Raw genomic sequence first — 15109 nt, 5'->3', positions numbered from 1 at the left:
TATATGTTTGCTAACCCTTAAAAAGTTTCTCATTATATATCTACACAATAGTGGTGTCTTTTTATTTCTTTTACTTCCCTTTGCACATACTTATTAAAATCATAACACTTCTTTTTTATTACATTTCATCTAAAATGTCTGCAGCTTGCTGTCCCTGCCTCTTTACATAATAAAGTGAATTTTAATCAAAACTGACCTTGATACAGGTGGTCCTTGATAATGTCTAAAATCCTAGGAGAGAGGAGGAGTCTCATAAGGGGACATCTCTATGTGCTGGTCTTACTTAAAGTTAGCCTTTTTCCTTCCATTCTTACTCTCCTCTGCACTCAGACTAGTCTATAAGTACTATACTACACTATACTGATTTCTGATGTAAAACAATATACAATCATCCCTATTGAGAAACATGTGGCCTTTAAAACAAAGGTGATGTCCACAAGACAGTATTTCTACATGTGCATTTATCAGCGAGTGGTCTCTTGATTGCAATGACCTCAGCAACCCACAGTGTGCACAGTATATCAAAAAACATCAAACAATAAGAAAATATCATCACACTATTTTAATTAAGCGTGACCTTTTGCTATTTTATTCGTGATAAATGCAATTTGAACAAATACAATGTTGTCATGAATATCAGTCTGTTAAAAAAAATGAATGGAACAATTGAGCAATCAATGACGCAATTAAGAAAAACTAGCAAAGCAATAACTCCTTATTTAAACATGTAAGGGTCTACTGTAATATTTTCGATTACTATAGTAAAAACAATGTGTAACATTTTGAAGGGTGGTGAAGGTGGTGAATTAACAAAATAATGACGATAACATGCTAATGCAATTTCTTGAAGAAATTGTGCACCGGAGGAGTGAAAGTCTGGAGCAGCAAATCAAGGCAGAGAAAATTGTGGTTTGCTGGGGAAATTATCCAGGCCTGATTGCACTTATCAGTGACATTAATTGTACAACTACCAACCATGGTGGATGGCCATTTGATTGCATTTGAATCCCCCTACATGGTTGCCAGCGTCCCCTTAAGTCAACCTCTCTCCGACAAGCTGCTGACAATCAACAATCAGAAATCACATGCTTGGGCAACAGGCTTTACACGGATTTGTTCACATGAAATGTATTACCCAAAAAAGTACACCAACATGTTTTATTTTTTTTTATCTCTTCACCAATGAGATAATGAAGTTTTCATTGTCAGTTTTATGTCTTGTATTTGATATGTTTGGTTTAGTTTTAATTTCATTGTTACTTCGTTATGTAGCTCAAAGATGTTAAGGTAAAAAACAAATAGAAACTCAGAAAACGCAGTTATCAGAGGAGATTGTCATTCATAGGTCTATGAATTTGTGTATTAAGGTGAATACACAGCTTCACTTAATCTTATTTAGCTATTTTACCAAAAGAGAGACCACCTCTGATGAAGGGTCAGAAAACAGTGGTAAAAAATGCAGTGATGCTCTACTGTTCCATAGGAAGTAAAAGCTTTCCGAAAGGCTTGGGCCAGCGCATGGCCTCTGATCCCTATGTTCTTCCGTGCCTCTGAGTGAATCTCACAAAATTGATTTTTTAAGGATAGCCAGTAGAGGTTTCCGTTTCTCTTACACCTAGCTTTAACATGCTAAAAGCACACTGAGCAAAAATGACTGCAAAGAAAAAAACAAAAAACTTTTTATGCCCCAAAGAAGGAAGAACGCTTGAAACGAGGCAGACTTTTTAAAAGTAAGATCCCTGGCTCATTTAGAAATGGTAACCTTTCCTCTACTTGAGCTCAGAAGTCTTAATTAATAAAATGCAAAGATGGAGGCTCTATCATTGTTACAGTATGCCATTGAAAATACCATTTAATAATGTGTATGATAAATCAAACCAGAGAAAAAAAATGTTGTCCCCAAAGCAAACCATTTTATGCATCCTTTCCTCTTAAATAGTTCCTGAGGGTTTTGCTTAAGAAACATTTATTTATTTACTGGTCTCAATATATAAATGGTAATTAACTGCATCTCCTCCATTTTCATGAAATGACAAAGTTGATGTAATTCAAAATTTATGCATAAAGACACCTAAATATATACTGCACACAAAGTCTATTCAGTCCACTTACACAATGGCTGGCAGCCTCAGTCAAGTGCATAATTAGTTGAATTAGATTAAATAACCAATTACGAGACTAACAAAGTAAATAAGCCTGCAGGGATTGCACCAAATGCTTGAGAACAGAATTAGAGTGGAATTAGTTTATTGACAGGCTGAATGACAGTATGGTAAGACAAACAACTCTATTCCTGTGACAAAAAGAGAGTGCTAGCTTGTGTCAAGGGATGAAAAAAATAGTGTGGTTAAAATAAATTAAAGTAAATTCATTATTGTAGTGCAGACTAAAATTTACAACAAATGTATGCATTTATTTATCTTTAGGTAGTTCATCACCTATAGTAAAGTAAAGACCTCGGCCTTCTCCCGTTTGTATTCATTAGCAGATGATGCTAGCAGTTCAACTTTTACAGTGGAATAAAACTAAGATAGTTCTGATGGTCTCAAAACATACCTTTGCTGGCGCTCTCCACATGCTCCAGTTCATCTGGAAACCTCATAATCAACTCGTGATGCTCTTCACACTTTTCAGCAAGGAAATGAAGAAGTGTTGTATTCTGACTGATGGATTTTGTGTCACGGAGCTGAAAACAAAACAAAACAAAAACATATCAGTCATTTTCTTCTAATGTAATACACAGCCTATATAACCACAATGTCCATAGTTTGACTCCAGGAAGGGAGTCTTTGTTGTAGGCCATACACAATCCCTATGTTTTCTGTCCGTCCCTACAACGACTTTCAAGGTAAAAGCAAAATTGACACTGTATTTAGTGATTTTAAACTTGTTTTCATTCAAATGTGAACACACATTTGGAAAACAAACAAACAAAAACATAAATAAATAACATGGTATCTGTCTAACCTGATGTCAGAATACAGTTAAACCTATCTGTGTCTACATGATGGCAACAACAAATCTAATAGTAATATTTATGCATCCATAGTGGTACCATACAGGACTAGATAAGCTCAAGATAATAAGAAACTGCATGTAGCAGCCATTGATCAATTGTTCAGCCAAGCTCCATCAAGATAAAATGATGATGCATTATGATGAAGCCTAACATACTTTTACATTCAATTACACATACCGAAAAAGAAACGCACATGCAGGCACAAACAGTACTGACACATGTAAAAGGACACCACACTCATGAGAATACAGTGAGCCAGGAAAGTTTAATGAGACTATACTGTGTTTGCAAAACGTATGCATGTGTGTGTGTGTCCATGGTCATACACAGAAGCTGGAGTATCCAAATCAGCGCATAGGGAACTTGTTCCATATTCATTCTGCTGAGATGGTCATGCTGTTCCAACTGCATGCTGGGAAAACTAATTAGCACAACCCACCTCTTTGTACTCACACTGATAATATCCACGCTATAAACAGCCTGCAGTTGGACATGCCCACCATTGTGCATCCGCAAACACGTGTGTACATGATTTCTCTCTCTCTCTCTCTCTCTCTCTCTCTCTCTCTCTCTCTAACACACACACACACACACACACACACACACACAGTCATGTTTCCATCGCTTTTAGGGACATTACATAGACATATATTCAACCACTACCTAACCATAGCAATAAACATTACTTGCCTAATCCTAACTCTTACCTTAACCTAACCCTTCCTTCAACCCTTAAAGCAAGTCTTCATCCTAATATTTAATGATTTACATTGTGAGAACTTGCATTTTGTCCCTATAAGTAAAGCAAGAACAAGGTGGGTCCCTACAATGTGACCATGACACCTACACACACACACACACACACACACACACACACACACACACACACACACACTTTTAGACAACAGTGCATTGAAGCAAGTATAAGCAGTCAGAGGCCTACCCTTACACACCAACACACACACACACACACACACACACACACACACACACACACACACACACACTTTCATTAGATGAGGATCAATCATTTGCTCACGTTGGGTAATCACAATTTAATTTCATGGATTTTAAATTTTAATTTGTTTATTGTTATACCCCAAACTGTCATTACCACACAAAAAGCTCATCTGTGGTGTGCTGATTTCATCTGCTAACTAATATTAGTAATATGTAATAAAGAGAGGGTAAACTGGGAGAGGTAAAACAAAATCATTTAGGGATTTGTAAATGTTAACAAACAGTGCACTTACTGAAACACTAATTTGAAATAATGTGGTACAATGGTGTAGTGTATATCTCTAGATTGTAATATATTGGCCACAGACTCACTGAAACAACATGTTAATGATTTGGAGTGGAATATTTAACATGAACTAATCTAGTGCACATGCAGGGGAGGGAAATGGGCACATTGGGGGGTTTTATTGGGTGTAGAGGGTGTAAGTGGAGAAACAATGTGGGTTCAGGTAATAAGTCAGCCGTTAAAATTATCTGAAGAAATTGGAAGCATATTAGCATTGTGAGGTGAATATCACTGACAATAATAAAGACTGGACCACAGAGTAAGCAAAACATGCAAATACCCCTTATACTCACAGACCCCTTACCACACAACCTGCACTTTTAATATAATATCTACAATTCTCATGGATTCATTTGTACAGTAAAATTTGTGCTTATCATTTTCAATTTTATTAAAAAAGTTTGTCACATATTCTGTAAAAATTGAGCTTTAAAAATATAATATGAGGCACAACAACAAGGTTGTTTCAGCAGCTTATTGCATTTTTGCTGTGTTTTACTAGGGATGTGTGTGATTAGTAGACCAGTCATTTAAACCTTGCTACCCTTGCTAGTTGGCACCAGAAATAGAAGTAGGACATTAAACTGCCTCTTTTAATGTACATGTAGGAGTCCTCAGGGGTTACATTTATGTAGAACACCATGCTGGTCCAGTAGGTGTTATCTTTGTGCTTTATATAATTTAGAATAATGATCTTCAATTATATAGGGGAATGCTATGTATTACAGGTGAAATGTTTGGCTGTACGGACAATGGTGATAGCTTCTTGAATATAACATGTAAAAGAAATGAATATATTATCAAAGACGAGAAACAGAGGTTGGACTCCATGACGAGCATATGAGTTATTAGCCTGTTTATGCAGCTGTTCAGCGGCTTTAAGTGTCACATTAGCTGCCACAGTAATAGTTAAACATAATTTGCACTGAAAAGTCATGTCTTCAAAGTAAAAAAGTCGTCTGTTACTAATGTTAAAAACTCCAATTAACTGTTGTGTCCATTGAAGAGTGTGAAGAATGTGCAGGTTCAAGTGGCTCTTGAAAGATGTACAATCTTGTATATATATTAAATTATACTAATTTTTTCATGTTTTCTGGGTGGAGTCTTACTTTTAGAAGACTAAAATAGTCTAAGTTTAAACCTATCGTTTAAAAGTCAGGAAAATTAGCCTTTAGAAACATCCCTACTTTTTACCCTGTACCTTGTCTTGTTGGAAGTATTCCTTGATATGTCCTCATTGCAGGAGAAAAACAGTAGTTCACTGTAAGTAAGTACTCAATACTGAGAGTCTTAATCTTCTAGAGCAGACATCATGGAACAACAACAGTCTGACTGACAAGTTCTGGGTTTAACAAGCCCAAGTATATCAAACATTATAAGGCCATGTTATTGTATACTGAACATACATATTTGTAACTATGTCACTTGAAATAATCATTACACCTTTAGGTAACACAACACAGTTTTCAAGGAAATACTTCTTTATGGCAGTAGCAAATTTACTGTATTTTGCAACAAATTATGTTCTGATGAAAACAGCCTTTGTTGGCAGCAGTAACACATTCTGTTGAGGGACTCATACATAAAGCCCAATGTTCTGCTCTTACTTTACATCAGGAATTTCAGTCAGTTCAGCTTTAAGCTATCGTGAGAACTGTGCCGGGGGCTGTGGAGTACTTGTCCACAGGTTGTAGTGAGGTGGTCTATGTCAAAGTGGGGCCATTTTTAATGATTGCTCATCCCTTTAACTGCCAGAGCTTCTAAGCTTTGGACTACTCTCCTTGAAGAGCTTAGTCTGCCTGAAGTTTTACCTCAAATCTTTTCTTTAACACAACCTATATAAAATGCCTCTTAAATGTTACCATTTTATTCTAGCTGGTTGCAATGTGTCTTATCTATTTTGTTTAAAGGGTACAAGTGGATGGAGTGTGCACAAATGCAACTCCTTGAAGCACATGGGATGTAGATGGAAATGCCACAAAAATAAAATAAGATAAAATAAAACAAATACATAAAAAAATGATGCTTCATTACTGAGTTGCTGAAAGCAAATTCTGAACAGCGATATCATTCAGTCTTTCATAACATAAATTGCCTTGAGGGAGTATGATGACAAATGCCTCATAAGTTAGTGTAGAACATTTTAATACATTTACAGTGGCAAGGTTTATTAGAAGCAAATATTCTTAAATTTAAATTTCTAGATCTAAAATAAGTCTGTCTGCTATTGATTAATCAAAAATAACTTATTCAGATTGCACACTGCCTACTACTATCCTACTATCACTACAACAACTACTACTACATTGCTTACAGGAAGAATAATTCATACACGGGAAATACATAGAAAAAATAGAAAGAACATAGCAAAATATTATTCTAAAAACTGACATTTCAGTTGAGGAGAATATTAGATTTTGAAAGACGGACGCGCTGACATTAATTTGACGACTCCGTGTTATCAAGTCGAGTGTCTAATAGATAGCCTGTTTTTTTCAACCTAAACTGGACACAAAATCATTGCCATGTGGTCTTTAATTATTAAGCAGAGCCACTGGAAGTGTTAATAATAAGACCCAAAGGAAACAATATTTCTTTGTTTTTGAGTAATACTGCAGATGGTTTTGTTCATTCAGCCCATTCAGCTCATTCAGTTATCTCATAATTCAGGTTTTACTTTGAAAAATATGATTAAAAGCTTTCACACTGTGTAATTTTCTCATGTTTTTCACGCTTAACATGGTGACATGGAATACATGTTTCATCGCTGTCCTTGTAAGGCAGGAGTAGTTGTCCAGCTTGTTGAACATATGTGACCAGACTGGCTCCCAGAAGATTTGTACGTCCTTGGCGGGACTAGAAGGTGTACTGGAGGGTTGAAGGTGGGTCAGGCTATGTCCTTCCCCTTGCTGCTCATTCCCATCATCAACCTCCTCCTCCCTGATGAGCCCATTAGGTACCCTAGACCTGCCACCCAGGGGTCCATTTACTTGATTGACTAAAGTGAGAAAGCAGACGTTTTTTTCCTTGTCCATCTATAATGGCCCAATCAGCCCCCTGAGGCATTACCAGGCTCTACACTGATACTCCACACTGATTCAGTCAGGTTGCAGGAATATGGAAGACAAGCTGGATTCATCTATACTGAAGCTCTTTTCACTAGATTGCTGACTTCAAACATGACAAGGCAGTGGCTTTGGCATTCACATTTAGATGTACTTAAACATAAACATTACTTGCCTAATCCTAACCCTTAGATACACTTAGATACATCTCTCTCTCTCTCTCTCTCTCTCTCTCTCTCACACACACACACACACACATCTAACATGCTGCCTAAAAGGATGAATTTCGCAATCTATTTTGGTTATTTGTGTCCACAGGTTGTGTCACACTTTGTGTTTTGTCTTTTGCGTATGGAGCCCATGTATTAGGTTCTAAGTTTTTGTCAAGTTTTGAAAGCGTCACTTTCCTTATGTGTAACTTTGCTTTGGTTTATCATGATTGCTTTCTCCTCCCTTAATGTGTTTCACCTGTCTCTCTTTATGTCGTCTATTTAGTCCTCGTCTTCCCTGTCACTCTTTGTCAGGTGGTGTTTTTGTCTTCATGTGTTCATGCCAGGTTTTTCTTGTCTCGTCTCGCCATGTTATTTGCCACAGCTTTTTGCCACAGCTTTTTGTAGTTTTTTATTAATCCTTGTGCCACAGTAGGTGTGTGCCAGTTTTGAGTTTCTTTTGTTAATATTAAAAGAATATAGAGATTCCACATCGGGGTTCAGCTCTCTGCGTCAGCGACAACGCCGCTTCGTGGCAGTTTGATTGCCAACCTTAGGCAGTGCCCTCCTCAAGAACCACTCAAAGCAATCTGTAGGCTGCCCAATTTATTTCCTCATCAGTTTTACATCCATCACTCATCAAAGACGTTAAATGTTGTTGCCTGTGACCCTCTTCACTACAGTGCCAAAGCTGTTTTGAAGAGACAAGCCTACAAAGTAAATTTTTGGCTCGAAGTGAAATTCTGATTTGTTGACATGCTGTCAATTTTGGAGGAACTAATGTTTTATCAAGGATCTTTATCCACTAAGCAGCTGCCATGAAAGAATGTGTGCATGAGGCCATGTTTTCTGGAAGAAATTTTTCAAAAATGTGTTTGTCATTTTAAGAACTTGAACTTAAATCATTCATAAATAAATAAACAAAATAAAACATAAAATAATAGTTTTTTTAATCAATATTCCAATCATTTAAGGTTATAAATATTAAATAAAAATAACTTTGCAACTTTGCTCTTGTAGTTAGAATACCATTTTAAAATTCAAGCTTAAAACCTTGTTTCCATTGACTATCTCTAGTTTTGTTGACAGTGGGGCAGACACCTTACCTTAAGGACTTTTCTTCTCAGAACACAATGTAGCCTGCCTGATGTTACTTTGTGTGTGTGTGTGTGTGTGTTTTGCTGAACAGGTCTGCTTCAAGAGCTTGGTTACGGTTAGTATAAATGTGTGTGCATTGCTGCCAGTCCTCTCTTTCACATCTTTGCATGCTGTGATTTTTACTTGGCAGTGAACCCAGATGCTGCTTATTTCTGGCTCAAGTTCCACTGTGTGCCCCATCGTGGTTCTGTTATTTGCTGTATTGAAACAAGTTAAGTTTGATTGTTGATTTGATTCTGCACATCTCAGAGCACCTAATCCTGCAATGTCCCTTGAGGCATGCTTGTTAGAGTTCTAAATAAATGACTTGTAATGTCATCTATTTACAACTGTTCAGCCAGTTCCTCATGTAGTAGAAGAATCTCATAAGCATGTCTCTGTTAGCTGAGAGCAACATTTGATGAAGGCAGGACAGGTCTGACTGACAGTGCTATGTCTTTATGTCAATGTGTACTTATAAAAGGGATATGAAAGTATCTCAATGATTGTCAAATAAAACTGTGATGCTCAAATGGTAGAAAATATTTTAAGTATATTACTAAAAGTGGATTTGCATATGTAGTTGGAGTTATGAAGTTTGTTGATGGATAATTATGACATCTGTTTGTTGATATATCTGTATTGTCAAGTAATTTGCTAGGCACATGTGTTACTTTATGTACTTTTATTGCAAACCTGCAGTGCTTGTGTCAGTTGGACCAAGTAGCAGAGTGTTTGGCTTGGACTGAACCTCATTTGTACATCATTTTGGACAAAAGTGTAATGTGATGGTGTGTTACCTTGCACAGGAAGCTGATGTTGAAACCAAACGTCTGGGCATTTCTTGAGCCAGCATTCATGTAATTGCCAACCAGCAATATCAACTCCAGGAATTTACTAAAGCCTTCGCTCTTCTTCACCTCCTCACAGGCGAATGTCACATTCATGATGTCAGGCCGGATGTTATTCACCTGCTCCTCGAAAGTCAGCTTGAACAGAATGCCGTTGAGACGTGGTCGTAGGAGTTTTACCGAACTCATCTGAGTGTATAGATTAAAAGGAAAAAGAAACAATGTAATCACTTTGTAATGTATATAGCAAATATCCCAGACCTAGTAGCAACCAGTTACACACTATGAGTATATTGAGAACACAAATAAACGTCCCATATTCTGACTTCCTTTTTATTTGGTCTCCTAGAAATTCTTATAGTAAAAGCAACCCATGGCCACCTGCAACTATGGGTAGACCTTTCAAAATAAACACCCATCTCCTATGTGGAGCAGGGAAAAGCTTATTTGTTTTTGTTTTTTTAAATAAGCAGTGAAACAACAGATTTATTATTTTTTTTCTGTCAATAATACAGACACAAATATAGTGAATAATAAGTCTCAAAATGTGTGAACATTATACCTGATGGCTCTGTGAGCTTGCACATGATACAAGCTCACAGGGTTTCTGGTTTTTATGGCTCTGGTTTGTTTAATCCAGAGTGCAAACCCATCCCGGCTGTGATGAAAGCATGCTTCACGACGCCACGACCGCACAACACCCACATGTTCTCCACTTTCATTGGTCACTTTGAGTTCTGACCATGACCTTTGATTGGATGCTTGTTTTGAACACTGACACAGACAAGAGAACGGTCCATCTAGAGCAGTTGGTGCATCACATGTCTACCCCTTTCTTTGCAGATGCTCCAGTAGCTTAGTGTCAAAAGTCAAATTCACCGCTAGTGTAGACTGTGCAACCGAGTGAGCGTGTCGTGCACTTGTGAGCAGTTAAGGAGGGCTGAGAATGCGTATCAAATCCCTGTGCACTTCCACCTGAGTTTACCCGAGATACTGAGTTATCCTCCTGCAATTTGTGCTCAGCTTTTGCCCGGTGTGGAGCCCGATACACCCGTGCCATGTGCGTGGGCCTGGTTTTATCGTGGCACTGACACTGAAGTTTAGTGAAACAAGTGTATAAGCTGCCATACTTACAGTGTGTACAGTGGCTAATATGTAGATCCCTTCATTACAAAAAAAATTGTGTCTCCTTTGACAGGCAAACATTATCTGCATAAAAGCAAATAAATATGACTATTACAGATCAAGCATGAATTCCACAGCTCACAATCTCACAGATATTTTCGCATTATTTTATTCTCTTATTTTCTTATTAATAGCTTTTCATGAAGTGAAAAAAACAGAGAAGGAACTCTACCAACACGCTCTTATTGTCAAGTTGAATATCCAGTGTTATTACCACTAGTGACTAATTTTAATGAACTGAAAATCAACTAGCCTCTTTAGCAAAGGGGACTAACCCCATTCCTGCCTCCCTCCTGCTTCATATGAGCAAAGGAATCCCCATTAAACAAATTTGTCATAAATAATATAACAGACTCAATCAATACTTGTGGGCTTGGGAGTGGAATCACTGAATGCTGGAGAAAATGAGAGAAAAAAAATCTCCATAAAAAGGGAGGAATTAAAACAAATAGGACTTTGGCAGTGAGATCTGTGGCAAAGCAGCAACCACAGACAATTTCTACCGATTGCTGCATAATCTAGTGCTTGAAGGCAACCTTCAGATCCAGACCATAATGTTTCATTACTGCTCAAATTTATTCATGTGCATGGGCAAGTTGTCTGTCAAACAACACCCTCCCTATACCAATATTCCTACCCATCTCAATTCGTTAGTTCTTAGCGACACATACACACACACACACACACACACACCCCTACCAAACTTGCATTAATCTGTATACAGCATGAAGGAATCACAATAAAAGCTAGCATGTTGGTGACAGCTCTGGCAGAGAAGAGCCTGAACATTGCTTATTTCCCATGGGAACTAGTAGCTCTGCATTGTGGTATATGATCAAAAAATTGTGAGATTGTGAGGGAAACTGACACCCCCTAAAAGACCTTAAAAAGCCTACTACTAATAAAGAGAATAGCTTTGAGAAGTGGAGCACATTTGCAACCCTTGGGTCTAATTGAACACTTCTTCTATAAAACACTGTAATGTAACTCTATGATCCTGTTGTAAAAGTTAAGTTTAAAGATAACACTTCCTTTTACAGTTGTTTAAAGTCTTGGGTATTCACTTGGCAAATGGGTGACAAGAGCAGTTAATTAAAAAGTAATTACAGCTGTAACTAAGTGGAAAGGTCAGAACAGCTTGATGATGTAGTTCACTTCTTCTACGGCTAATTTACAATACAGCCCTCAATGGCAGGTGGAACACAGGCTGGCATGAAATGCTAGCAGTTCAGCGTGTCAGCCCATAGTTAACACACCTCAAGATCAGAGACCAATCATGTGTGAAAAAAACATGTTAAAAAATATTTTGATGCAGAACAAGAACACACGCATTTTTTTTTTTTCCAGCAGTAGCTTAAAACCCTGAGCGCAATTTTATGTGAACAGCTAAGGTCAAACTGCAGATTGGATCTTAAATGTTGACCTATTTAAGTGCAGCTAATTTCTTGCTTACATATTTGTCTGGTGAATACTTTGTTCTTTTGATGGCTCTCTGAATGCTATTTTTCCAAGTTAACAATATATTAGCACAACATTATTTATTCTGTTGCTAATAAAAGATAGAACTTTGGCTAATCGATGTAAATCAATCAGAGTATTGGGATACATCAGCAAGCTGTCTGACCCCAGCGGCATACTTTCCAAAGAAATTTTCTACAGGCAGCATTCATAGCCTTAGGGTATGATTTTATCATGAGACAACATTGACAGCTGATGTCAAAACTATGACGTTGACTGAATTCTTGATGCTGAATCCTCATCTAAAATGATTGAACTGTTCGTTGCTCAAATCAAAAGTGTTTTTTGTTGTTTTTTTTTTTTTTTTAAATCATAGCCTCTGCCATGGGTACGTAACCTTTCCTTTTTCTTAATTAAATATGCCGTTTATATAGTTAGATGTTTAAATTAAACATCTTGCAGTTAATTAAACATTACTGTAACTATGTCTAAATTATACATTTTCTTAATTTGCTAAACCGCTTGTCAAAATCCAGCAGTTCCAATAAAGTTCAGTGCAGGTGTGTGAAAAGGGACGAGCTACACATGAGGAGTGGGTAATGAATACAAAATTAAATTTCTCAACTCTGCATGCTTGCAAGTGTTTGTCTGTGGTAAACTTGGAGTATGATTTTGTATAGTATGTTTTCTCTTGGGTTGATCCAGCAGTCACCAGGAAATTATACTCACCACTATACCAAACTGCTCCGACTCCACCAGCTCTTCATATTCACCCTTTAGTTCCGCTAGCGCACTCAGCTCTTTCTGCTCTGGCAGGTTCTTTATTAGGTTCTGCAAATGGGAGAGCAAAAACAAACAAACAAACACACACACACACACACACACACACACACACACACACACAGAGGTACTGTTAATGCAAATCTCATTTTTTGTCCAGGTCAGGATAAAAATCACCTCACGGACAAGGATGGCAGGGTACAACATACAGTAGGAGGAAAAAAGAGTCCATACAAGCAAAGCTGCTGAGTGCGCGCAAATTCAACTTAGCTGAAAAAATAACTTTATATGCATACAGTTTATTCATATAATACAGTGCTAAAATATTGTGCACCCTTTTTATGCAGCCATGCAGGAACAGGTACTCACAACATTAGGCTTGTCACACATTTGTAATGCCTCCCGATTATATGGAGCATTTCCTCTACGTTCTGACATTGTCAGTGAAAACAGTTAACGTTCATTTTTTCATGCCACATATTGATCTTTAAAAGGCCTAGAATTAGAGTTCAGACAGAATGTATAGAGACTGGTTGGTAGACTAGCATGAGGTTAAGTAGTTAGGGCCACCTAATCACTTCTCACAGTTAGTGTTTTACTGGTGGCCTTGAGACACCAAATTACTGGACACTCGGTAAGACCTTCTACTGCAAAGTAGAAATCACCATCATTAAACTGACTTAAAAATACATGAAACAGGTTTGACATGAATTTGTAACTTGTCTGTTAAAGTTCTCATGCAGAAGCAGGAAAAAAAAAACTGAGGGTGCTGGTGCTGGTTAAGGCTGAAGATTAAGATGGAGATGAGGGAGATAATGGGAGGGGCTGTGTTTTCTGTAAATGTTAATTGTTTGTGTGAAGGTCAGCCAAGTTAATAAAATTGACCACAGCGACTTTTCTTTCTTTTTCTCAGAGGAGAAGAAGAGGAAGTGGTGCCCTTTTCCAGGTCGTCACAAAGCTTCCTTTCTCATTAGCTCCCCAAATTTATTCCGCGGGAGCAGCCTGATGCAGGGTCACATAGCAAGAGGAGAACCTCAACAGGGGAAACACAATGTAGACACTCGTACTGGGCCACAGGCCTGGCTGACCACTCTCTAACATCTCAGCAGCTATCGCAGGCACACCGGCCAGTGTCTGGTGCCCACTAATGATGACATCTCTGTCCTTCCCTGAGGGAATTCAGCAATATAAAAAAGTAAGCCATAATGCAGGCCTGGTACTCTTATTTGGGAGGGAGCCATTATTTCAAATGTTGCTTGCTTTTGCTGAAGATCCAATTAGGGTCCCTGGCAAGCAATGGTGCCATGATAATGAATGCTTTTGATCATATCAGGACAGGAATAATGGATTATCTATCTATCTATCTATCTATATATCTATATCTCTCTCCATATCTATCTATCTATCTATCTATCTATCTATATATATATAGATAGATAGATAGATAGATATGGAGAGAGATATAGATAGATAGATAGATAGATAGATAGATAGATAGAGAGAGAGAGGGAGAGAGAGAGAGATATCCATCTATCTATCTATCTATCAATATATATAAAATAAAAACTGGCAAAGAAAAATAACATAATTCTAAAACTGGGAGATTTTTTTTAAATTGTGTTTTTGTTTAGAAATGCAGGTTGTAGCTACAGTTTAACTAACTAATTTAAAAAACTGACTGAAATGCATGTGTAGCTGTTGATGACAACAGATTTGTAGTATTATGGTAGAATTAGCTGAATTATCCAAATAGAAGACTGGTCTTATTCAGAGTGATATGTATAATAATACTTCAAGTTAGAAAAAATAAAACTAAAAAAATCAGTCAGTCTATGAGGAAGTGTGCAGCACAACGTACAGAAAATTCTTCTCTTGAACTGTTGCGAACATTAGTTAGTAGCTGGATTAGTAATAAAGTTCCCCTTGACAATATATCATTGGTTCTGAATAGAATGGCATCAGCCCAGCAGCAAACCAATTATCTTCTACAATACTTATTTCTAATACTGTAGCAAATCCTATTATTTAGACTGATCTTCTCTGGCATCACTTCCCTGACAAAGAGGAAAAATTGCGGGTATGTTTTCATACAGTCAATT

The 15109-nt window shown here is 37.4% G+C and overlaps 1 protein-coding gene across 10 annotated transcripts in view; it reads right to left on the bottom strand.

Moving 5' to 3' along the window:
- The window catches only part of diaph2 (diaphanous-related formin 2), a 337446-nt gene that overhangs the window by 116307 nt on the left and 206030 nt on the right, over positions 1-15109 (bottom strand). For all 10 annotated transcript variants that reach the window (XR_006844809.1, XM_046405286.1, XM_046405289.1 and 7 more), the window contains 3 exons: positions 12960-13061; positions 9537-9776; positions 2557-2686 (listed from right to left, as the gene is read on the bottom strand). Coding sequence is in view for 9 of the 10 variants with exons in the window: in XM_046405286.1 (XP_046261242.1) it covers positions 2557-2686; positions 9537-9776; positions 12960-13061 (472 nt within the window). In the remaining variant the exon portion in view is untranslated. The remainder of the gene's footprint in view (positions 1-2556; positions 2687-9536; positions 9777-12959; positions 13062-15109) is intronic.

This window comes from Scatophagus argus, chromosome 12 (genome assembly GCF_020382885.2).
Source record: "Scatophagus argus isolate fScaArg1 chromosome 12, fScaArg1.pri, whole genome shotgun sequence".
In the NCBI taxonomy this organism is placed as follows: Eukaryota; Metazoa; Chordata; class Actinopteri; family Scatophagidae; genus Scatophagus; species Scatophagus argus.
The sequence above is the reverse complement of the archived record's forward strand: the minus strand, read 5'-3'. Positions and strand labels throughout refer to the sequence as shown.